We start from the raw sequence: 23731 nt of genomic DNA, 5'->3' as shown, positions 1-23731 counted from the left end.
GTTTATGACCAAGAGAGAAATGTGATGTAGGGCTACCTGTGATGAAACTTCATTGCGTTTTGAAGTTTTACAAAATTTTGAGAATACCGTGACAAAATATGAAAAAAAGTACATTCAATTTATTATTAACATAGCTATCCAACAAAAAATTGTTTTTTAAAAGTGTTAGTTTTTTTTATAATGAAGTGAAATGAAATGAAAACTACAGATTGATAAAGACCACAATAATTGAGGGTACGATTAAAATGGCTCCGAAAAGATTGCTCAAGCAATGTCTGCAGATAATTACATCCATAAAATTTAAAAAAATTAGTTAGTTTTTATTTTAGTTTGAAACTTAAAAATATTAATAAATAATTACATTTCAGTTTAAATCAAGGATTAATAAATAATTGCACTTCAGTTTAAAAGGTAGTCGTAGTGGAAGATCAGAAATCAGGGCCATGTAATAAAATACCGCGTTGAAATCCAATTCACCGATTCATCGCCACATCAGACATGGCGAGATTTCAAATTAAAAAACTTGAACCAACTCTTATCACTCAACAACCCTCAAACCAACGATAACAATAAAAAATATTAAGATTTTGGTTATTTAGTACTAGTCCGTTACTAATACTACAATTTGAATTATAGGTTGGTACTTAAAATTTTTAATATGGCGGATTTTTTGTTCCACGTTTTTATTTAATCTCAGCAAATATGTAATTAAATTATTATCGCAAAATAAATATTTAACACTGGCACTTTGATCTGTATATGCAACAACATTTATAAAAAAAGGTTTAGTTTTTTAGACAACCATTGCCAAAAAGACCTTCCCCGCTTACTTCTTCAAATGTTGGCTGTTACGAAATTCAAAACTTTGCTACGGTGTAATATTGCATCAGGTAGTGAAAGGTTATGAGTTAAGGTTTGGGTTGCATTACATGAATTGATGCTTGCATTCATTATGCTATATGAACAAATTTACTGAGCGACTGACTGACAGGCTTATTTGTTGGTTGCGAGCTAATTTTGTAAGGACGAATTGCGGCGTGAACGTCGAAGTGTTTGAATTGAAAATGATTGATCTAATTTATGAATGCCAGTGAGGAGGGATTTGTAGAAAACCGAGCCTAATGCCTTTTAACAACAACGCGGCTCACAACGGGGATGACCACCCCTGCCTCCCCCCCTCTAGATCCACCACTAAAGTCGCGTTGTATCCAACAAATACTTTTAAAACTTTGAAAAAGAACTTCAATTGTAATTTCTAAAGTATAAGTTATACCCGGCACATTTGAACTGCTGGAAATAAATGTCGAATGTTATTTGAAAGATTGTTCGAGGCATTTACAAAAATGTATGCAGAAGAGGAATAGAAAATGTTAGCCAATTGCCAATTCGAAATGTAATTTCTTCTTTTATTAGCTGATTAATAGCGTAACGATTAGATTAAAAAAATTTTTGATAAGCGTGCGTGCATCCGTAGGAAGAAATAAAGGTGCAAACACGTGCAATGATTCAAGGTTCACGCATATGAACATTCAAGTATGAACAAACAAGGCACTTTCCTAAACGTTTCTTCGCAGTTTTATTTAATTTGAAACAACAGGATCGTAAAACTTTAATGTTGCAGCTCATAAAATATGGACAGCCATAAAACCAAACGGGACAGAACTAACCGATACGTCATTAAATAATTTTACTACTTATAAATTTGGATATATGTAATATTTTTATTTATATCCATGCTTATAAACATTAACGCCGAAAATATGCAGATCAAATAGTTTCAAGTACCTATAACAAGTGACCACTTACACTCAAAATTTATTACACAATAATAAACTGCCACCGTTCGATCGACCTGTTTGTTATTCATTTCACCAAACTTTTGCGCAATATTCCTCAATTAAATGTCACCAAATATCTTAAGCCACGTAGAGAACCCGGTCTATAATGAAATTTAAATGCTATAGTTCAATTCTAGGCGCATAAAAATGTTGTTCATTATTTTTATTAAATTTAATAACATCCCAATGCAATAACCCACAGACGAACGAGTGAACTCTAGTGTACGTGAAATAAAATAAAAGTACATGTGTGTTTTGTATGCAGTCGATTAATGTGTATTATATATTGTAATTATTATATGGAAATATACGGCCAGGTTGTGGCTGGCTCAAATTCAATCATGTTGCACCGCTTTTAAGTCGTCTTCAATAGTTGAACGTTGAAAAAAGAATAGTTTTAAAAATATATTTTGATATTCAGAGCAATAAATAAAAACTTACCCAAAATGTTGGATTGAAAGATTCAATCAAAATTTGATGGTTTCAACTGGAATTCGTTTAAAGGGGGTGGCTGAAATTTGAAGCAGTGGCGGGGCAAGGGGGAGGCCAATCCTCGGACAGTTGCCTTTTAAAAGGACCCATTTTCAAGAAACCCTTCAATAAAAACTTTATAAAAAATTCAAATAGAAGTTTTGAATAACAATAAATAGTTAAATAAAATAGAAACTAATTGACGTTGCTCTTATTATAAATTTGTCATGCGCACTCAAAAAAGAGTTCGTTAAAAAAATTTAAGCTAACATTAATAAGGGTTTTGAAAACTGTGAAAAATTGTAGAAATGAATTCATGCTTATTTGTATAAGGGTGCCAAGATATTGAAATCTCATTGGAAAGGTGCAAATGAGGAATTTACCGAAGGATAATTTTTATCCTGCTTACGCCATCTGATTGGACGGCTATTAATAAATTAGAGTTTATGATTGGGACTAGGAATATTCCTCTGCCTGGCTAGACCATCCATGTGGAATGCCTTGCCAAAACTATAGAGATGTAAATATTTCCGTCTGATTTTTAAAGAAGTTTATGAGAACGTTTTGGATAAATTTTAAAATAAGGCTAACACTGTTTTCCTAATTTGTGATATTATGTTGTAATAAGTAGTACCTAGTAGTAGTAGTAGTAGTAGTAGTAGTAGTAGTAGTAGTAGTAGTAGTAGTAGTAGTAGTACTAGTAGTAGTAGTAGTAGTAGTAGTAGTAGTAGTAGTATAATAGTAGTAGTAGTTGTTGTTGTAGTATAATAGTAGTAGTAGTAGCATAATAGTAGTAGTAGTAGTAGCATAATAGTAGTAGTAGTAGTAGTAGTTAGAGCAACAGCAGCAGTAATAGTAGCAGTAGTAGCGGTAGTTGAAGTAGTATTTTCTCGTCTTGCTTTGCGAACAATCGTAATGTGATTTTTTTAACCTAAGCGATGTCAATAATACTCAGCTGAAGAATCCATGTTGTTGCAGCAAATTATAGCACTAATATTCTACAATCTTAACAATTATACTGTAGTTGCTGTATTAATGAATTATATACATATTAAAAGTGTAGGAAATTTTTAAAACGTTATAAATCTGTATTAAAGTTTGTATGTTATGCAAAATTGTGCTCGGAGTTAAATATGAAATAAGTGAATGATTGAATGCCAACTGGAGATATTAATACTAATAATACAAATAATTAATAGTGAGCAAATTATTAATCAAAATAATTATTTAAAATTATTACTTAGAATATTTACTTAAAATTATTAAAACAACAATGGTTAAAATTTCGTTCATGGGCAATCAGTTGTTTGGGTTGGATAATATGGGATAAAAAGTCCCAAAGAAGAAATTACCAACGCGTGTAATTTACTTCAACAAACAATGACATTCATTTGCTGTCATGCTTCCTAAGAATTTATTTTTAATTACTCTTCATTCCTGTATATATAAACAATGTGTCGGTTTGTTCTTACAGCAATTTGAACTTCTCATTCATCGGAACGGAATTTTGGAAAGGTTTGGCTTCTAAAATATTCAACATTAATTTTTGATCGAAACATTATTTACATATCATTTACTAGCTATTGATATTTTAATACATTCTTACATTTGATTATATTGTTTTATTATATAATTAATATTTCATCATATTACATATTATATTATTATTTTAAATATTTGAACTTAATGTTTTAAAGATTTTCAATGATGAAAAAGAACTTGTCGGTATTTGCTTTAATAGTTGCATTGGTCTGCGTTGACTTTGGTAAGCACAGACAATGTTTTTACTAACTTCATTTTTTTACTAATTTTTTTGTTGAAATTTTTGATTATTCAGTTTACTTAAAAGCAAATTCATTTTAAGATTTTAAGAAGTAAATTATTTGATACAATAGTAGTGACAATCGTAATTTTAATCTTCTTCTTGCTCTTGACTTTTCCTCTGCTTTTGATACTGTTGATCATACTATTCTCTTGAGGCTGCTAGATCTTTCTTTTAATATTACTGATTCTTGTCTATCTTAGTTTTCTTTTTATCTTTGTAATCGTTTTTCTTCTGTTGTTCTTAATACTTCTACATTTAACTCCTCTACTCTTACTTTTGGGTACCTCAGGGTTCTATCCTTGGCCCTCTTCAATTTATACTCTTTACGTCTGAACTACCTCGTATTATTAGTATTTTTTCCTTCACTAGTCAACTATTTACGGAAGATTCTTATATTCTTCTTTTCCTCCATCTAATCTCAAAAGTGTTTTTCATAATCTATCTTTATGTCTTTCTTCAATTATCGTTTGGTTTGAATTAATATGTTTTAATAAATCTAAACGCCCTATTACTATTCGTTCTATTATATTACTTGATTTTTAAACTCTTGATGTTTTTCACAAGTTTCGTAGTGTAGGCTTTATTTTTGATTCTAACATGTCTCTTTCTACTCAGATTAAATGTGTTGTTAGAAGTTCTCACTTTCATCTACGTAGAATAAATACTTTTGCCTTTTCTTGACCATCCTACTAATCTCCTTCTTGTTACTTCTTTAGTCTTATCTAGGATTGATTATTGTAACTCGCTCTACTATGGTCTTCCTGATTCTACACTCTATCCTTTAAATAAAACTTGCTCGTGCCCCTTTCTTTTCTAATATATTTCTATATCTTGTTCTTTTGCACTGGCTACTTATAAAATATAGAATAGTTTTTAAAATTTGCACATTTATGGATAAATCTCATTCTAAATTATTTTTTAATTACTAATCAGATATAATAATTGAACCTAAACGCGCCGGCTTACGAAAGTCTTCTTGTTCTCACTTCTTCTTAACTCGAGTTAAGCACTCTTTTTCTGGCTCTTTTTTCTGGAACTCTCTACCTCTTTCTCTGACTACTTCTCCGTCACTTACGATGTTCAGAGCAGATCTCTAAACCCATCTGTTTGCGAAATTCATTGAGGAGCGCTTTTGAACATTGCTGAAATAGCGCTTTATAAAATAATTGATTCATTGATTGATTGATACACATAAATTATTAAATACATACACATGAAGTCTAAGTCAAATAATCACAACACAATAATTTTACAAATAACTTATTATGAGTAGGAACATTCAAATTGTACTTGTGAATGCTGTTCTTCATTATACTTACTCGAAAGCATAACCACAAACGATATCTTTCCACATTTATCTCATTTAGGACACACTTGGAGCCTGGGAAAGTTCAACTGTGTCGACAACATAGCATGCGTTCCTTACTACAGAGAACGTTACCAATATTTTTTCGCTTCCGACAGCAGCAGTTCTGATTATATTCGGTGTGGAACTACTGATTACTCGTGTCAAGTCATGTCATGCTCCGCTAGCACTGCTTGGAGTTCTCTGATGTACGCATGCGTCTATGCCTGAATTATTGCTACTGCCACTTTTTTATTTTAAAAACTGTTTTTCAAGTGGTAATTGTCAAAAAAGATTTTTATTTATAAATTATTTTAATAAAATTTTCAAATGAAAAAATCGTGGGTTTATATCATGAAGATTAACTAGTAGCGAGATCACGAGAACGAATCTGACGTTAAAAAAATGAGGCAAAGTCTCGAACATGTGAATTATGTTGTCTAAAAAACGAACAAAAATGCAAAGCTATTAATTTTATCATGTTAAATGGAATTTGTTTTTAAACAGCAATGCGTAGGTAATATATACAGTAGACAGCCACCTTAAAAATTTCACGTAACTTTCCTAAATATTTTTTTTCCAAATAAAACACAATTGTCAACTCGCACGTGAACTGACGCGCATTCTCAAATTATACTAACATTTTTTCATTTTATTTTAGATCTCACCGAGATAAATGCTTTCTTCATTGAAATGCAAAATTGAATTTTGAATTCATCTCAAAAGAAAATTATGTAGAGAAAATCTTATCGCTTATGTAATTTAAAAAAATCATCTTTTGATACATTTACGTAATTTTACGATTTATTCTAAGTGGGGCTCCAGTAGACCAAAGTCCAACCTAGGCAATTTTCCTAGTTTGGCAACTATAAGTTTAACAGTAAGCTTAAACACCTCAAATTTGTTTAAGTGTCATCTGAAAACAAACTTAACAGTTTTTTATCGTTTAACAAAACCGCTATGATACATCACTTCAAAACGTACACAATGAAAAAAGCAGCAATGACTACAGCAGGAAGCACTTCACTGTTCAAACACATGAACATTTTAAACTGTTTGTTCTTTGAAACGGTTGCCGGCGCTGTTTGCTTGATTTATAGATATCTTGATGGCAAATTTTTAAATTTTTAGAAATTTTTAAAAAATAAATTGATTTCCCATGTATTATTATCGGCTTTATTTTTGTCTTAAGTTACAAAACGCACTCACATGAACCGATCAGTGTATTATTTCAGATGTATTAGTGTCACCCCGGCAATTAAGTTTCAATTTTTAAGTTCAGTCGTATCAATTAAGTCTTCGGGACAAGATTTGAAAATGGTAACAATCATTGGAAGACTTGGTCCACCGAATATCACTCTATATATAAGTTAATTCAGTGTAGCACTGCGATGAAAAACTGGAGAACTGTCTTTCAGTTTATTTCATAAAATATATAAAATCAAAAATGGTATTGAAAATTGCCTGTAACATTGTAATAACTCTGCTGCTAACAAGTAGGTGATGCGGTTTTTGTTACATATTAACATTTAATTTTCTAAAATTGATTATTATTTGATATCGTTAAAGACATCAAACTATAAATAACATAACATTTGATCACATGGATCAGTGATGGCTACCGGTCGTTGGCTTTATAAAACATATTCAACAGTCATTTCCCGTTACAACTGTTCAAACTAATAGTTCACTAATCACATTTATAAAAATTCAGTACTTTTTTTAGGATTTTCTCAGGTTTTTCTTACAGTTTTTCTCATAGTTATCCAATCATCTTTGGGTGTGGCCGCAAAATCCAATGAAACATTTCCAGCAGGTCCTGTGACAGTGTCACGCAGCAGTTGTTTCAAAGCAGTTGTCAGTGGCAACAGTAAGGTGGTCTGCCGCTTCGATACACCGGGAGTACTTAATGACATCATCAGAGCTACAATTTTGTTTCTTTTCAACCAGGATAACCAGAGCAGTAGTAATTATGAAACAGTTCCAACAAATTCAAATATTTCGACGTATCTCAACAGTACGATCCATGAAAACAATACTGCAAATTTTTTATTAAGAGACATTTTTAACGTGTTTAATAGGAATTCGATCATCACTAAAATGATCCACGCAAAGTTGGCCTTTAATGACGCAAGCACAAACTTGACTAGCTTAAATGACGTTAACATTGCAATCACATCCTCACATGAGAAAGTTAGATCTGCATACGCTCATGTACTTTCAACAATTTTTCAATCTCCAACATCTGAGAATAACTCCAACTGCAACCGTGACGAGACATGTAGCTTGCTGGCATTCTGTGCCCTGATCTGCAACTCAGTGACAAACAACATGTGTAAAGGATTCAACGTCTTCAAGATTGAAAACAATTCAACTACTCGCAACACTCCTAATGACGCCATTAAAACGTTGATGAAAAATAACGCTGGCAGATGCATGTGGTGGGGAAATATAAATGCTTATTCCAAAATTTTGATGCCTTCTACCGTCTCCAGATCATGTTTATATTACGAGGTTTTTGATTTTTTTTTCTGACGAGATTTTTGATAACGTCTGGTAATAATTATTTCCCGAATGTATTATTACGGACGAAGGTATTTTATTCTATAATACAAAATCAATTGATAAATGAACAATATGAGACCAGCTGCTCAATACAAAGTGTCAAAATCTCATACGTATTATCTATCAGTCAGAAGAATCACATACAAACAATTATACTTATCCCTAAGTTTAATGAATTCAATTTTTAGTCATTCAATTATTTTTTGACTATTATTAAACTTACAAAATCTAAAATTTTATAAAAAAAAATTTAAAATAAAAGTAACAAATTTCCTAAAAAATTACCATTTATTGACAAAAAACCCCAGGGCATGAGTATTTCAATCGATTTACAAATCTTTTTTTCTACAGATTACTCGACCATCTCAATCATATTTATCGACTCTATCAATAAAACTTAAATCTTATTGCAAAGGCAAGAATTTTACCTACATCATCAACCCTAATACAAAACCTTTCGTTGGATCAAGTATTATCTTTTAAAACTTCAATTCAATCACCATTTTTTCAGTCATAATTAGTTATTCAATAATAATTAATTATATAAAATTAATCAATTTTATAACAATCTTTTTTGATATTATTTTAAAAATGACACTCAGGAAGCTTCACTAATATCAAAGGCGTCATGCCGAATAATGAGAACAGTACAACCATTCAAAACACTTCCAACTTTGCTAACATTACCAGTTCAACAAATATTAATATATCGTACGCTACTCTGGCTACAGAATTGATGACAAAGACTGCTGCAATTGTAGCAGCAACTGTTTCTACTTCTGTTGCTACTACTACTACACTCACTTATACTACCACTACTACCATCAGTACTACAACCACTACTACTTCTACTACTACCACTGCTGCTGCTACTACTACTACTACTACTACTAATACTACTACTAATAATAATACTACTACTTGTAGTAGTATTATTAGTACTACAGATACTTCTACAACTAAAACTACTACTACTATTAACGCTACCTCTACTACTAATACTACTACTACTTTTACTACTACTACTGCTACTACTACTACTACTACAACTAATACAACTGCCGCTGCTTCTGCTACTACTAGAATGTTTGAGGTAGACATCGGCAAATACAACTGCGGCAAATACAACCCATGCATCTTACGTTATTTCCTACTGCGTGGTCAGAGATTTTTTGCATACGACGGAGACCCCCATCAGTTTGTTTCATGCGATCGTCGAAAGAAGAAACAATGCCTCGTAGAAACTTGTCCCTTTGGAACTGTCTGGAGTTCGACAGATTACTTCTGCGTCCGTGAATGAACGATTTAAAAAATTTTTAAAATGCCCTCCTAAAAATGCCCTTTGTCATTACGCGTGCGCTGTTTATCATTAATTTAATTTCAAATTTAATTTGTCATGCGATAGCCTATAGAGAAATGTTCTACTGTATAACATAAATCAGCAGTTTCAAACGATGTTAACATTCCTATATGTTGTTCATGAGCAAAACTACATTATTTAATTGATTTGATTGCATCTCGTTCATTTGTGAAGCAATTGACTTGATTTACGTGAAGGTAGAACGACGAACAAAAGAACAATTACTCATTTATAATTTTATTTAAAAACAGCAGAAAAAATTTATAAATACCAACGACTCTTCACGAACTTTTTTTTGTTTTCTATTGTGGCAGGCTATGCTCGACACAGGCTTTTAAAGTGTGGAGATCTGACCAAGTGTATTATTCATGTGAAACAAATTTTCATTGAAAGTAAAAAAAATTTTAACCAATAAGTGATGACAACTTTTTATAAAATAACTATTTTGGTGTGATTTTTAACTTCAATCATTCGGTTGAAACCATCTTGAATCTTTACAATTAATGATTTTCAATTTTTAGTCCGGTTCGACCATGGTGGATTAGGGGAATGCGGGGATGTATTCGTCCCCCGCCAGACCATGAAAAAAAATTTTTAATTCTGTGTAAATTATAGTTATTAAGTAAACGGAAATTTGCAAAGAAAATTATCCTCCATAACCAAAACACGGTATTAAACGGGAGTTTACAACAATCAGCCAAAAAAGTTCAAATGATTTTCAAATTAGAATCATCCCCATTGAAAAATTCTGGACCCGAGAATGTTTTAAAAATAAATTAGTGTGAAAACGAACATGAATGTTTGTCTCAACAAAGATGTGCTTAACATCAAATTTTAAAATTTTCAATTTTTTTAACCGCAACAAAATACATAGGCCTTAGCAAATAAACTTTTTCTTGCCGTGTTTGCGTTAGTTTTTACATATGATGGTGTTGTAATGTTTACATTTGCTTTTTTTTCGTTTATTTTTTCAAAACAACCGAACATTTATATTTAGAAAAAAATGTGTTGCTCGGAAACTTCAAAAGTCTTAGTCGATAGTATGACCACACTTTTGCAAACGGTTGAGCGTCGTTATACTGCTATTTGAGTTTAAACAACTTCTACGTTTGAGTAACTGCTCTAGTTGGGTTGTTGCACATACGATGGCTACCAAAAATGCTGAATTTTATAAAGTTTATTTAAGTTGATAATGATATAGAAATATAATAGTCCAAGATGATTTATTTGAGAAATATTACAATTTTCATTTTTTTTATTTTTGATTATAGCTGTTCTTATGGCAACAACTGGCGATTGTTTCAGGCCGGTTTATATCAGCACTGGAAAGTAGGCATGTGGAATGGATGCTCCAAGAGCAGATAATGACGTCATTAATGCCGCCATCTTGTTTCTTCTCGACGATGATGATAATTTAAGTTTAGTTAACAGTACCAACGGTTCTATCATTACGATACCATCCTAAACAACGCAAGATGTGGAAATTAGACTGGGGGAAATTTTTACAATTTTTTCCAAAAATTCTGTTATCACTAATATGATTTACCAAAATCTGATAAAAAATAACATTAACATCAATCAAAGCAACATCAATGACATCAAACTCGCAACAACATTATCTTCAACAACACTTAGACATAGGTACGGTCTAGAAGTCTCGTCAATTCTTCAATTGGAAGCATGGCAATACAACTGTAAGAGCAAGATATTTATTCGGACTCTAGCATTCTGTGCATGGGTCTGTCAATCAATGAGGAATCAATGAGGCTTTGACGTCATCGTTCGTTGGAACACCACTACTAATCAAAATGGTACTGTTGGCAACCAGGAAAATAATTCTGCAGTAATTGAAGGTGCCAGTGGATGTCTGTGGTGGCCAAGTGGTAGATCAAATCATTCCTCCTATTGTAATGGATCTAGTTCGTGTCATTACTACGAAGTATGCTCCAAATTTTCTCTCTACTTATTTTGCCTCAATTTTTTTTAATGTTTTTTGAATATTTTATCATTTTCAACAATGTTCTGTCAATGTTTTTTAAACATTTAATTTAGAAAATAATTTGAGTAGAATATTTGAGCAGACAAGAAGAAATAATATATAACACACTGAATACTTATTTTGATTTAATTTTTAAAAGTGAATCAACGATTTTTTTATAACATAATGGCTAGATAACTTCTAAGTTATTTAGAATCAGTAATCCGCAAATTAAAACAACGCAATTCATAAAAAAAACTATTGTAGGTAGTTATTTAGTAAGTGCTGCAGTACAATTTGTGTGGTAACAACTCAATTCTGCTAAAACTATTAATACTACTAAAATAATAATAATTTAACTACTACCATTCCCACCTCTATTACAACAACAATTAATAGTACAACAACAACAACTACTACTTAGTAAAGTAGTAGTAGTAGTAGTAGCAGTAGTAGTAGTAGTAGTGGTAGTAGCAGTAGTGGTAGTAGTAATAGTAGTAGTAGTAGTAATAGTAGTAGTGGTGGTTGTGGTAGTAGTGGTAGTAGTAGAAGTAGTGTTTACGTTTACAGTGTTATTATTGTCTTAGGATTATTATGAATAATATTTATAATTATGATTTGCACTCAAAGCCATGACTATGTTATTATATTATTGTTATTATTGTTGTTGTTGTAGCATTGTAGAATATCTGAATAATTCACATTATAAGTTTTATTATTTTAACTTTATAATTACAATGTAGGTTTTAAAATGGAAATAAAAGTATGTTCTCGTTATTATTATTATATTATTATTATTATTATTATTATATTATTATTACTATTATTATTATTATATTATTATTATTATTATTATTATTGGGTTTTACGGCTATCAGAGCCTCAGGCAGCAAATTTCAACACTAACGATAATATAGCTTAACACTAACAAAAATACTTGTTACGTTAATTAATAAATAAATAATAATAATAATTATAATAATAATAATAATAACAAACATTAGCAACAATAAAAACATTAATAACATTATTAATATTATTAATTATAAACATATACAAAGTTTACAAAACAATATACATCTGTATAAAACTATATTTTACATACACGTCAAATGAGATTCAGTCAACCGTAAACGGGCAATGTTGTATATAATGTTCATACATCATCGAAAACCCATCTAATACATCCAGTCTTCCTTGTTTTGTTGGCTAAGGATTTCCTAAGGTTTGAGTCACATTTTTCATTTGTTATTTTGTATATATTATCATTTATTTATTTGCTTACTTATTTGTATATTTATTTATTTGACTATTTGACTTGATATAAATTTTCAAAAAGTTTGTGCTTAAGTTTGTCGTTTTTTTGTGGTTCACTAAATATAATTTAGTGTTTTATTGTAAGTTTTTGTTGATTATAAGTTGTTTAAATTTTTTTTTAATTGATATTTTTACCAATATATTATTATTAAATTATATTATTATTATTTTATTATACTGATATCGTAAAAAAGCAGTATCCAAAGAATGAACAGCCTGAAGCTATTTTTGTTCTTTGGACTTTTTGCAGCTGTGATCTGCAAGTACGAAGGTGAGACAATATTTGAAATAATAAATCTTTTCACACGTGCACGGAAAATTGATTTTTAAAATTGCTCAATTTTTCACAATTATTATTATTTGATTTTATTATTATTATTTGGTTTTATTATTATTATTATTATTTATATTATTTCTCAAGGTGAGAATAATAGCAAAATGAATAATAATAATAATAACAAAAGAGGTAATGATCATGATAGTAAAGATGATGATGACGATGATGATGGTGGCCATGAAGATGACCACAACCACAAAAACAATAACAATAATAATTATAATAAAATTATTAAAACCACAACTCGAAAAATCTTCGTGAAAACCACCACTACAAAACCAAAGAACGTCGTCACTACAAAAACAACTACCGTTAATAAAATAAGCTCAACCACGAAAGCCACTACCACCAAAAAAGCGACAACCTCCACCACGGCGACCACACCAGCTACTCCTGGATACAACTGCGAAGACAAAAACCCCTGCACACCCGAAAACGCTCTCCAAAACAAATTTCACTTTTCACTTGAAAATGACAAAACTAAATTTGTCCAATGTTCCCAGTGGGGTCAGTGTTTTGTGATGCCTTGTTCTCCAGACCTTGTTTGGAATGAGGCTTTTTCGACATGCACCTTGCCTGCAAACTAATTTATATGATGATCACAAATGAAGACAATTCATTTAATGAATTTAACTTTGACACTGCTTGAATTAAGACGGTGAAATCACGTTTAATATGCAAACGACTTATTTATTTATTGTTATAAATAATATTATTTATTTATTGTTATTACATTTAGATTTAGCGTGCAATCGAGTTAGTTGTTATTAATTATTTTCAACATTAAAAGAATTTACAAGTTAGATAAAAAGCTTAACCATAATAATGACGTAATTAATTATAATTAATTATGTAATTATGTTTTTATAACTTTTTAATGTTTGAAATATTCAAAAAGTACCATAATTGTTATTTTGTCCTTTGCAGAAGAACATTGGTTATTTTTATGAAAAAAAGTGTGACCGCACCTTTAGTTTTTTAAATTATTCCAGAAGATTAAAACAACATTTTCTTTCAGGAGTTGTAATTTTATTTTAAAAATATCAAATGAAAATGTAATTCCTACTAGCAACTGTTAGTTTTAAGGATTGACGCGTAGACCACTCGATGTTAGAAATATATAGAAAATAGAAGAAATATGTTTTTAAACTCATTTTTTAAAAATGCTTACTGAAAGTTTCAAGAAAAATATCTCATATAGCCAAATCAAATTCCATAATTTAATTTTTGTTCACTTCTTAATGTAAAATTAACAAAATAATTAATATAATATAATATGAAACAACTTAATTCCGACGGATATAGCCGAAACTGAGTTGTAAAATTGGATTAAAACTACAAAATTTTTTTGCGTTGTCTCGATTTTGTTGAAATGATGACGTATTAGAAGGATATTATTTATTATTTTTGTTAGAAGTTGTATAAAACTTGATAAAAGACACGCGTTGAATTTTTAATTTGTTTAAAAAAATTGCCATTAAAAATTTACGGCCAGCTTCTTCGAGATGTTGGCATCCGTATTGAATGAACTTTGAACTTTTCAACTCTGCTGATAGGTTCTGCTGTCTCTATATAAGCGTGATGAATCGCAAACACGAAAAATTTGAAAATCTTTTTAATCACATCATACGTTAAAAATTTTATATTCGAGTGCTTTTTTTATAATTTTTTCAAGTATTAAATACTTTCATGATATTATGAAAAGAAACCATAAACTGAAATAACTTTTATTCGCATCATGGACCGAACTTGATATAACGGTTCTCAATTAAATCGTAATTTTAAACTAATAAATGGCCGAAGAGAAAATAAAATTAAAAAGAAAATTGGGATTAGCGCATGGTATGGCCATCATCATAGGGCTGGTGGTTGGAGGGGGCATCTACATCACCCCACAGGGGGTCCTCATGCATGCGGGTTCTCCTGGCCTTACATTAATTATTTGGATTATTGGCGGCATTCACAGTTTGTTTGGTGCTCTTTGCTACGCTGAACTCGGAGTTAATTTTCCATCGGCTGGTGCAGAATATGCTTATTTGTCAGAAATGTACAGCCCGTATTTTGGATTCATGCAACTCTCAATTTATCTTCTACTCTTAAGACCTGGTAGTAATTCGTTCAAAGCAGTATTGCTTGGAAGGTACATTTTGAAACCTCTCTATCCAGATTGTCAAGTACCTACCAAAGCTGTATTATGTGTCGCTAGTTTTATGACAAGTACGCATGCTATCTTTAATTCAAGTATATTACTTTTTCAATAATATAAATGAATGCCATTTGATAACTTCACTCAACCCAGTGTCCATGTGTGCTTTAAACTACAGAAGTGTTAAATTTTCAGCAAGAGGTCAGAGCTTCATGACGAGTATTACGATCACCACCTTGTTATGTATAATTGCATCTGGGATATATTTCGTAGTTAAGGGTGAATATTCAAATTTGGATAGTTAATTTTAATCTGTAGTTCAAATTTTTTGGCTTGATTTTGTGTTTTCTTCTATTCAATTCATAAAAACCTGGCAAGGTGATGTTGAAAATTTGAGCGAGCCATTCCATCATTCAGCCACCAGCGTCGGAGATATCGTCATGTCCTTCTACTCGACTGTCTTTGCTTACTCAGGCTGGAATGCACTCAACGTTCTCGTCGAAGAAGTCAAAAATCCAAAAAGGTATGACTGACACTTTTATTTCAGTAAATAAAATTGATCCAAATAAAATAACGATTCAATTTCGTTGCTAAACTTGCGACAGAACGCTTCCAATATCGATCGTAGTGAGCAGTCTGACGTTGACGATTTTGTACACGCTGGTCAACTATTCTTACTTGGTGGTCTTAGGGAAGGAAGGAGTACTCAAGTCGGACGCTGTTGCTGTGGTCAGAAATCTAACAAAACTATTTTTAGAATTTATTTCCGTTAATTGAATTAAAATTGATGTGAACTTACTAATTCAAAACGTAATAAATCATTTAAAGTGTAGTGCAAACAAAATGATTTAACTGTTAAATCTCTGTAGACTACTTAAAAATAGTTTTTTCAGCCTTTCGCTTTTAAAAATTTTAGAAACTTTTCAGAATTAAGCTAAAATATAATTTTAAGTAAAAACATTTAGTGAGAAATTTAACATATGAACTTAGAGCGTGGGGTTGAGAGTATGGACTCCACTGGCCTGGGTCATGTCCCTCTGCATTGCAGTGACAGCATGTGCCAGTTTCAACTCAGGCATCCTTGTGGGATCACGGTGAATATTTTCATTTTCTATATTATATGCTACAATTATGTATCATTTATTTATTTAATTATTACATTTTTTCTATTAAAAATGTAATCAATTGTATCTTTTTTTAAACTATTCAAATGAAAAAATGTTGAACGTATTTATCGCTAAGAGATTTTTTAATTTTCAGCGTTGCATTTGCCGGGGCAAGGGCGGGCCATTTGCCAGAGATGATATCTTACGTCAGCCTTTCCTATTTCACTCCTGTCATTTCTGTTATCGCCCAGGTGTTATTGATATTATTATTAATAGCAAAAGTATTATCAGTAGGAATAGCGGTAGTAGCAGCAGCAGCCGCGGTAGTAGACGCAGCAGCAACAGTAGTAGTGGTAGTAGTAGAAGTAGTAGAACATCGTCAGTAGTATTAGCAACCATGTTGAAAAGTTTATTTTTATGGATCACTATCTTTTTATTTAAACCAAATTTGAACAATTAACTCTGCAATACTTCCAGGGCATACTTATCCTGGTGTTCATTTGGTTTGTCACGTTGGACTCCATAATTAAGAACCTGACATTTTGCTACGCCATCTGCGAGCTCATCGTCATTCTCGGTCTTGTACGTATCAGGCTGAAGGAGAGAAAAAATCTAGATGTTTATAAGGATAAATTGAAGGTTAGTTATAAAATTAAATTTTAGAGACAAAAATTTAAAACATATATGAGATAATTTGTCTAAATTAAGAACCGATTTTAAGTATTTGTTATTAATTATTTTATTTCATTTCATTTCCAGATGCCGTTGTTCGTCCTCCTAATATACGCCGTGTCTCTCACCATCATAACGATAGTACCATTGGTAGCAAATTTTCAGGCGTCTGCTCTGATTTTCGTCATCGTTGTTTTGGTGGCTTCTGCGTTCTATGCCGCGTTTGTACTCTGGCGCCCAGATTTCGTTACTAAAAATAATGCTATTGGTAAGTTTTATGGTTTCAAATATTAAAAAATGTTACTGATAGGTCAATTTTACGTTCAAAATGTAAATAATTTAAAGATGTTTTTCAATAAATTTCAAAACATTTTCAATTTTGACAGACGGGATGAACAACTTTGTCCAGAAATTATTTTTCTGCGCGCCGGGTGGCAAGAACGAATTAACAAATAAAATTTTGGAAGATTGATGGCTTCTCTAAAACTTTCCATGCTACGTTCACTTGTCAATTTTTCATTAAATTAGTTTTAACAATTTTTTAATGATTGGTAGAAAATTATTTAAATCATAATTTTTAGCATTGCTGAGTTGAGTGTCTGGCATGCATGTGTAGTATCAATGTAGTATGAATGACTTCATGTCCGCGTGTCATGTTTCTTATCATATTTCTATTTTCTCAACTTGTTGAATGATGATGGTTACATTTAGAAAACATGTAGTTCGTTCATCCGATATAACAAACATTTCTTAGTGTGTGTATTGTGAAATTGTAAATTTCTTTACGAACATATATAAGATTTACGTCGTAATTTTGCCATACACATGTATATATGTATATTATGTTGGAAGGAGACCATAATTTAGACACTATTGTATGAATTATACTGAATTGTTGGCATTATTCAATTTAAACTTAAATTGATTAATGGCCACAATTCGATAGAAATCATACAATACTGCAGATATATATTAAATTATATAATATCTATTCTGAACATGAAGGAACCGAAATTAGAGGCTAAAAAGTGAATTTGAAATGCAGATAGAAATCTTGACTAGTATTTTTATAAATTGTTTAATTTTTCTCGTAAATTATTTACTTGCTGCTAGACGACGAACGCCGTTATATAACTTTTGACTGGTTGGTTGGTTCTACAGTATTGTTTTTTTATGAAAACGTATTAATTAATTACTAATTAATTTATGAAATCTTACTAATTAGTTTTATACATTGACTCTAGTTACTTTATGCATATTTATAAAATAAATTCGTTATATCAATAACAGTGATTATTGGCACATATACGCGTAAACAGTTCAAGTTGTTTTGAAAGAATTCAAAATAATTTAAGACCGCATCTTACTTAACATCCACCATATACTTAAAATTCCACTGAGTAAATTTAAATGTATAAATATAAAATATAAATGCATATGTCGTTGAAATTAAATACCCATTGTGCGTTCGAAAGTTTTTAAACATAAGATTCTACGCGAATTAATTGTCTTATACTCAAATTTATTCAAATTATACATGAATTCTAGTCGAATATAAAAATATAAATATATATGATAACCACATATATATTGATTTATTTAGATAGCTTTGTGAGTATATAATATTTTATTAAATTACCTATTATTTTTTGTTACAATAATAATTTAAAAAATTATTATCCAAACCATATAATTAGAATAAATATAACGGCCTTCGCTCATTTTTGACGGTCGAACAAGGAGCTTACTTCCGGAGGGAAATTGGAGGATGATTTTTTATCGCCCAAGTCAAAAGTTACGATCGTATATTTACTAATTTCGGAAAATTGCTTTTATTTAAAATTTCAAAATGTTTTAAAAGGTACTAGATGCTGTTTTAGGATAGATATTGCTGTATGACGGTTAAGTATCTTTTTGCATTTTAAATAAAAAAATTTTTTTGTGAACCACCAACAACACTTATGACTTAATTAACTCATTAACTGTAACAACACTAAACGACGACTAATTAGTAATTAAATTACTAAACTCTTATAATTAAGCTAAAACTAAACTCTACTGATTCTAATTACTAATTGAAATAAATAACAGATAACACTAACGAACATTAACAGATTAGACTACTAGAAACTACCAACCACTACAGTTAACAACCTAACAGCACTTGTTCCTAAGATCCTATTCTATTGCTTGATTGGTTTTAAAATTTTTATTTACAATGCTTAGGTCTGGGAATAAAAAATATACTAAATTAAATAAATGTATTAAAGAACTTATCAATCAATTTTATAAAATAAACAATTTTGTAATTTGTTCAATTGAAGCTTCAAACTCCCCAAGCTAACTTGCAATTTAATTGAAATTTATTAATTATGAGTGATTCAAACTAAATTTTTTTTCATTTAATGTTTTACAAAATATTCCTCATTCTTAAATTGTAGTACATGTTGTTATTAAATTTATTAAAGATAATGTGTGATTCCAGTGATTCATCAATCCATGACTTGTTAGATCATGATCATTCAATTTTAAAGAATCCCCATCACCATAACCAATGAGGTTTGTAAAAATTGTACTTTTAATTTATTATATTTTATGCACTTAGAATGTTGTGTTATTAATTATTAATACCTCGGGAAACCGGTTCTCTGGACGCAAAACGAAGATTGATTGATTAATTATTATCATTAATTTATTAAATGCTGTGCATACCTATGGCAAGTAAATAAAATTATTAAGCATAGAAATAGCCACAATCAAATTAATTTATATAGGCATGAGTATAATTTGGATAATAATAATAAAAAATATCGGTATCATTTAAAATGGATAAAGTCATAAATAAAAAAATAAATCATAAATTGCTAAAAATAATAGTTCCAGTAAGATTTTGCCTTACACCTACATCTTTTTTCATTCTTATATTATAATAAATGTTTGTTATCAAATATATCAAGGATTGATTTCTCAATGCATGACTAGATTGAATGTCATGATCCTACAGTTCCAGAGGATCCCCATCACCATTAGTCAATAAGGTTTGTAGAAATCACCCCAGGCATACCATCAATGTTTTGTAGCCACCTTTTAATGTAGTGTTAATGAAATGACATTGAGAATAGTTATTTGAAACAATCTTATTAAAATTATTGAACAGGTATGACAAGATTACTTTCTTAATGTCCTAGTGTGAGGAAGATGTAAGCCATTTGTCCAAAGATAATCATATGCTTTATGCCTATGCAAATGCAGTGTCAACGCGAATGATTTTTGATCAGAGTCATATGTTCTAATTTTTTTAAACTTTTCCAGAAATTTTTTTGTTAATTTATTTGTTACATTAAATACTTGATGCGTATTTCATATAAAAACTTGATTATGCCAATTTAGTTAACTTGTTAAGCATTAATATAAAATTGACTCTACTTGTAATGGTGATTGGTATGATGATGATGATGATCCCAGTCCTAAGCAGGGTTTATTATTCACAATGTCATTATGCCCTTTCTAAGTTTTAATAAAATACATGGGATATTGTTGAATGCATTTTATATTTTTTGTATAGATAAGAATGTTGCAATGTACAATGATGATGTGAATTGCTTCCTTGTGTAACTGATGACATATAAATATAACTAACTTGAAAACATGGGAATGCTTTCTTCAGCATTACCTTCCTTTCTCCATCATAACCCTTATAATCTTTGTTACAGAAATGGTCACTGCATATTCTTGCATTTTTTGATGGAAGCCATTTGAAATCATTTATTTCCTGTCTGATGCACTTAATCCAATCGTTTTGCATTTTTACATTTTGAGGAAATCTGAAATTTTATAAACTGTTACAGAAACTTGTGCATTTCTTAAGTATTGCTTTTAATAATAAAATGGTAATCCATGATAGCATTATAAATTATAATAGTCTATAAAATAAAATATATGTAATTGTAAAACAAAATAGTTCTATTCAATGAGTATAGGGATATTGTTACATTTATTTTAGTGTGAAGTTAATTTGAAAATAAACCTGTGAAAAGATGCATCAGAAATTTTCTCATTTCTATTATTAATGCAATTTTTAATGCAACAGGTAGGCATGTTTGTGTATAGCTACGAAAATGAAAATTTACTTAAAAACTAAATTATTGTATCTGACACGAAAATTAGTACAGAAACAAAAACGAAAGAATAAATGACAATATAAAAATTTAAACATTGATTAAAAGAGTTTATTCTAATTATATGGTATGGGCAATTCGTTGCGAAATCGTTGGAGGAAGTGGTGTCAACAGTAGTTATTTTACTGCATGGTAGTTAATCAGCCGGTATAAAAGTTATATTCAATTCCTATCAAATAAATTTGACAAAATATCATACACAGGCAGAACTAAATAAAGAAATAGATAGATATATACACGTAGTTATAATACATTTATAATATTGTATTTACACATTCAAATTGTACAATTGTGTTATGGTGTAGTCTCAAATTATTTTGAATTCAGAAAATTTTAAACGTTTTACTACACTATATATACTAGTTATTTTTATCTGCAATTTAAAAATTTTATCAATAATTAAAAAAAAATTTCAAATTGATTTCATTGCGATATCGATAATGATTTTTGTGACCTGACTGATTAAAAAGCATCAAAGAAAGTTAAAATAGGATGGAGAATTTGTTATATTGGGATATTCGTTTAAAAAGCAAGCAAAATTTTAATATAATAGCGCTTATAAATCTATGCATATTGGCTCAGCTTGGCTTGGCTCTGCTTGGCTTGGCTCGGCTTGGAATCGGATGTTAAGCAAGGTGTGGTCTCAAACTATTTTGAATACTCCCCAAAAAATTTGAACTGCGTGCGTACATATATAGCAATGATTACTGTTGTTTTTATAATGAATTTATAAAATATATAAATATAGCGAGCAAAATTTTAGCATAAAAGCGCTTATAAATCTATGCATATTGGCTCAGCTTGGCTTGGCTCGGCTCGGCTTGGAATTGGATGTTAAGCAAGGTGTAGTCTCAAACAATTTTGAATTCTCCCCGAAAAATTTGAACTGCGTGCTTACATATATAGCACTGATTACTGTTGCTTTTATAATGAATTTTTATTATATATATATATAAAGTGACTGGAATCGATTTATACAAATAATTAAATTATATTATATTAGATTATATGTTTATATGAAAAGCAATATAGCAGATTCAACCAGCCAACCAGAAAGTTTCGAAGGCGTTCGTTCGATGACTTCAATTTAGTACGGTTAGCATTGTGGTTAAGACTGTATAATAGTGCAGTATATACATTAAACAAGTTTTTTACTGATGCGAATGATTGAAATGATGAGAATGTATGGTTGAAACGAGTATAAATAGAGGAGCTGAGACAACATGAAAATCAGATCAGGCATTCTGCCTCGCTTGAAGCAGTCTGCCTGATCTCATTTATTTTAATTTTAAAATTTTTTTATTTTTATTTATTTTATTATATAGAGTTATATAGAGTTATATAGAGTTTGCATGTTTGTAGGTGGTTTGAATGTTTGTAGGGGGTATTTTTTTAATTTTAGGTGGGTTCTTTAACGGTTGCTCATACATACATCATGTTTGTTTGTGTGGTAGTATTTTATGTTCTGTTTTACTTCTTTTTCTCTTTCTTCATGAGTCTAGAGTTAAGTTAATGAAGCATAGGTAGGTGAGGTAAAAATTAATTTACTATATAGGTAGGCTAGGGCATAAGGTAATTTAGTTACATAGGTAGGTTAGGGAATCCTATTCTTTTACTCTACTTGGTGGTGTGATTTTTGTTTTGTGTTTTTTTTTTTTGTTTCACATCATACATTCAGCAGGTACGCGGTGGTTCCTGGTTTTAGTGGGATTTTTATTGATTGAATGTGGTAGTATGCATGGTTATATAGAGTTATATAGAGTTATATAGAGTTATATAGAGTTATATAGAGTTATATAGAGTTATATAGAGTTATATAGAGTTATATAGAGTTATATAGAGTTATATAGAGTTATATAGAGTTATATAGAGTTATATAGAGTTATATAGAGATATATAGAGTTATATAGAGTTATATAGAGTTATATAGAGTTATATAGAGTTATATAGAGTTATATAGAGTTATATAGAGTTATATAGAGTTATATAGAGTTATATAGAGTTATATAGAGTTATATAGAGTTATATAGAGCATAAATCCTATATAGATACCGTTCTTTGCGGTTCTTTTCTTTGCCGACCGGTCGGCTTCTTTGCGTTTCTCTATTTTCATTTAAATTAATTAAATAAATAAGATTTGCCCATTCATCTAGGTTCATTCAGGTTCATTCATTCAGGTTATAGCTTCCAGAAGAGTTCGTCGTGGAGGATCAGAATGGTTGTGATGTCACCCTACGTTCAACTTTAACCCTAACTTCCGACTTTACGGTTTCTTAACGGTTTCTTTTTTTGCCAGTTTGCTGGCTTTTCCGGCTGGTGGATTTCACCGCGGTTCGTTTCTCTATTTTCATATAAATTAATTAAATAGGATTTTTTCATTTCATTCAGGTTGAAGCTTCCAGAGGAGTTCATCATGGAAGATGTCAGGCTACGTTCGTTCATTCAGTGGCAAAGAATACCTGCCTGACTGGGATACGTTTTCTTCTTTTTTTCTGTAATTTAACATTAAGTAGGAATGCTCACATGCACACACACGCATACACAATTACATTAAGTAGCTATATAGGTAGGTTAGATAGGCCTAATTTTAATT

At 30.4% G+C, this 23731-nt stretch overlaps 3 protein-coding genes across 3 annotated transcripts; all 3 read left to right on the top strand.

Moving 5' to 3' along the window:
- Window positions 1–6926: 6926 nt before the first annotated feature.
- On the top strand, window positions 6927–9344 carry HELRODRAFT_177165 (hypothetical protein; the record flags this gene model as incomplete). The annotated part of the gene is made up of 4 exons (XM_009025373.1): window positions 6927–6975; window positions 7194–7993; window positions 8396–8513; window positions 8647–9344. The coding sequence occupies 4 exons, from the start codon at window positions 6927–6929 to the stop codon at window positions 9342–9344; spliced, it is 1665 nt and encodes a 554-aa protein (XP_009023621.1).
- A 3562-nt stretch (window positions 9345–12906) lies between these two features.
- Window positions 12907–13623, top strand: HELRODRAFT_177164 (hypothetical protein; the record flags this gene model as incomplete). The annotated part of the gene is made up of 2 exons (XM_009025372.1): window positions 12907–12970; window positions 13121–13623. 2 exons carry the CDS (start codon window positions 12907–12909, stop codon window positions 13621–13623), a joined length of 567 nt encoding a protein of 188 aa, XP_009023620.1.
- A 1206-nt stretch (window positions 13624–14829) lies between these two features.
- HELRODRAFT_113916 (hypothetical protein) lies at window positions 14830–18198 on the top strand (the record flags this gene model as incomplete). The annotated part of the gene is made up of 9 exons (XM_009025371.1): window positions 14830–15253; window positions 15336–15461; window positions 15561–15705; window positions 15788–15911; window positions 16173–16276; window positions 16443–16539; window positions 16766–16927; window positions 17048–17228; window positions 17347–18198. 9 exons carry the CDS (start codon window positions 14830–14832, stop codon window positions 17430–17432), a joined length of 1449 nt encoding a protein of 482 aa, XP_009023619.1. The 3' UTR covers window positions 17433–18198.
- Window positions 18199–23731: the final 5533 nt, after the last annotated feature.

This window comes from Helobdella robusta, assembly GCF_000326865.2.
Source record: "Helobdella robusta unplaced genomic scaffold HELROscaffold_41, whole genome shotgun sequence".
NCBI lineage: Eukaryota > Metazoa > Annelida > Clitellata > Rhynchobdellida > Glossiphoniidae > Helobdella > Helobdella robusta.
This window is presented reverse-complemented; position numbering and strand designations above follow the sequence as displayed.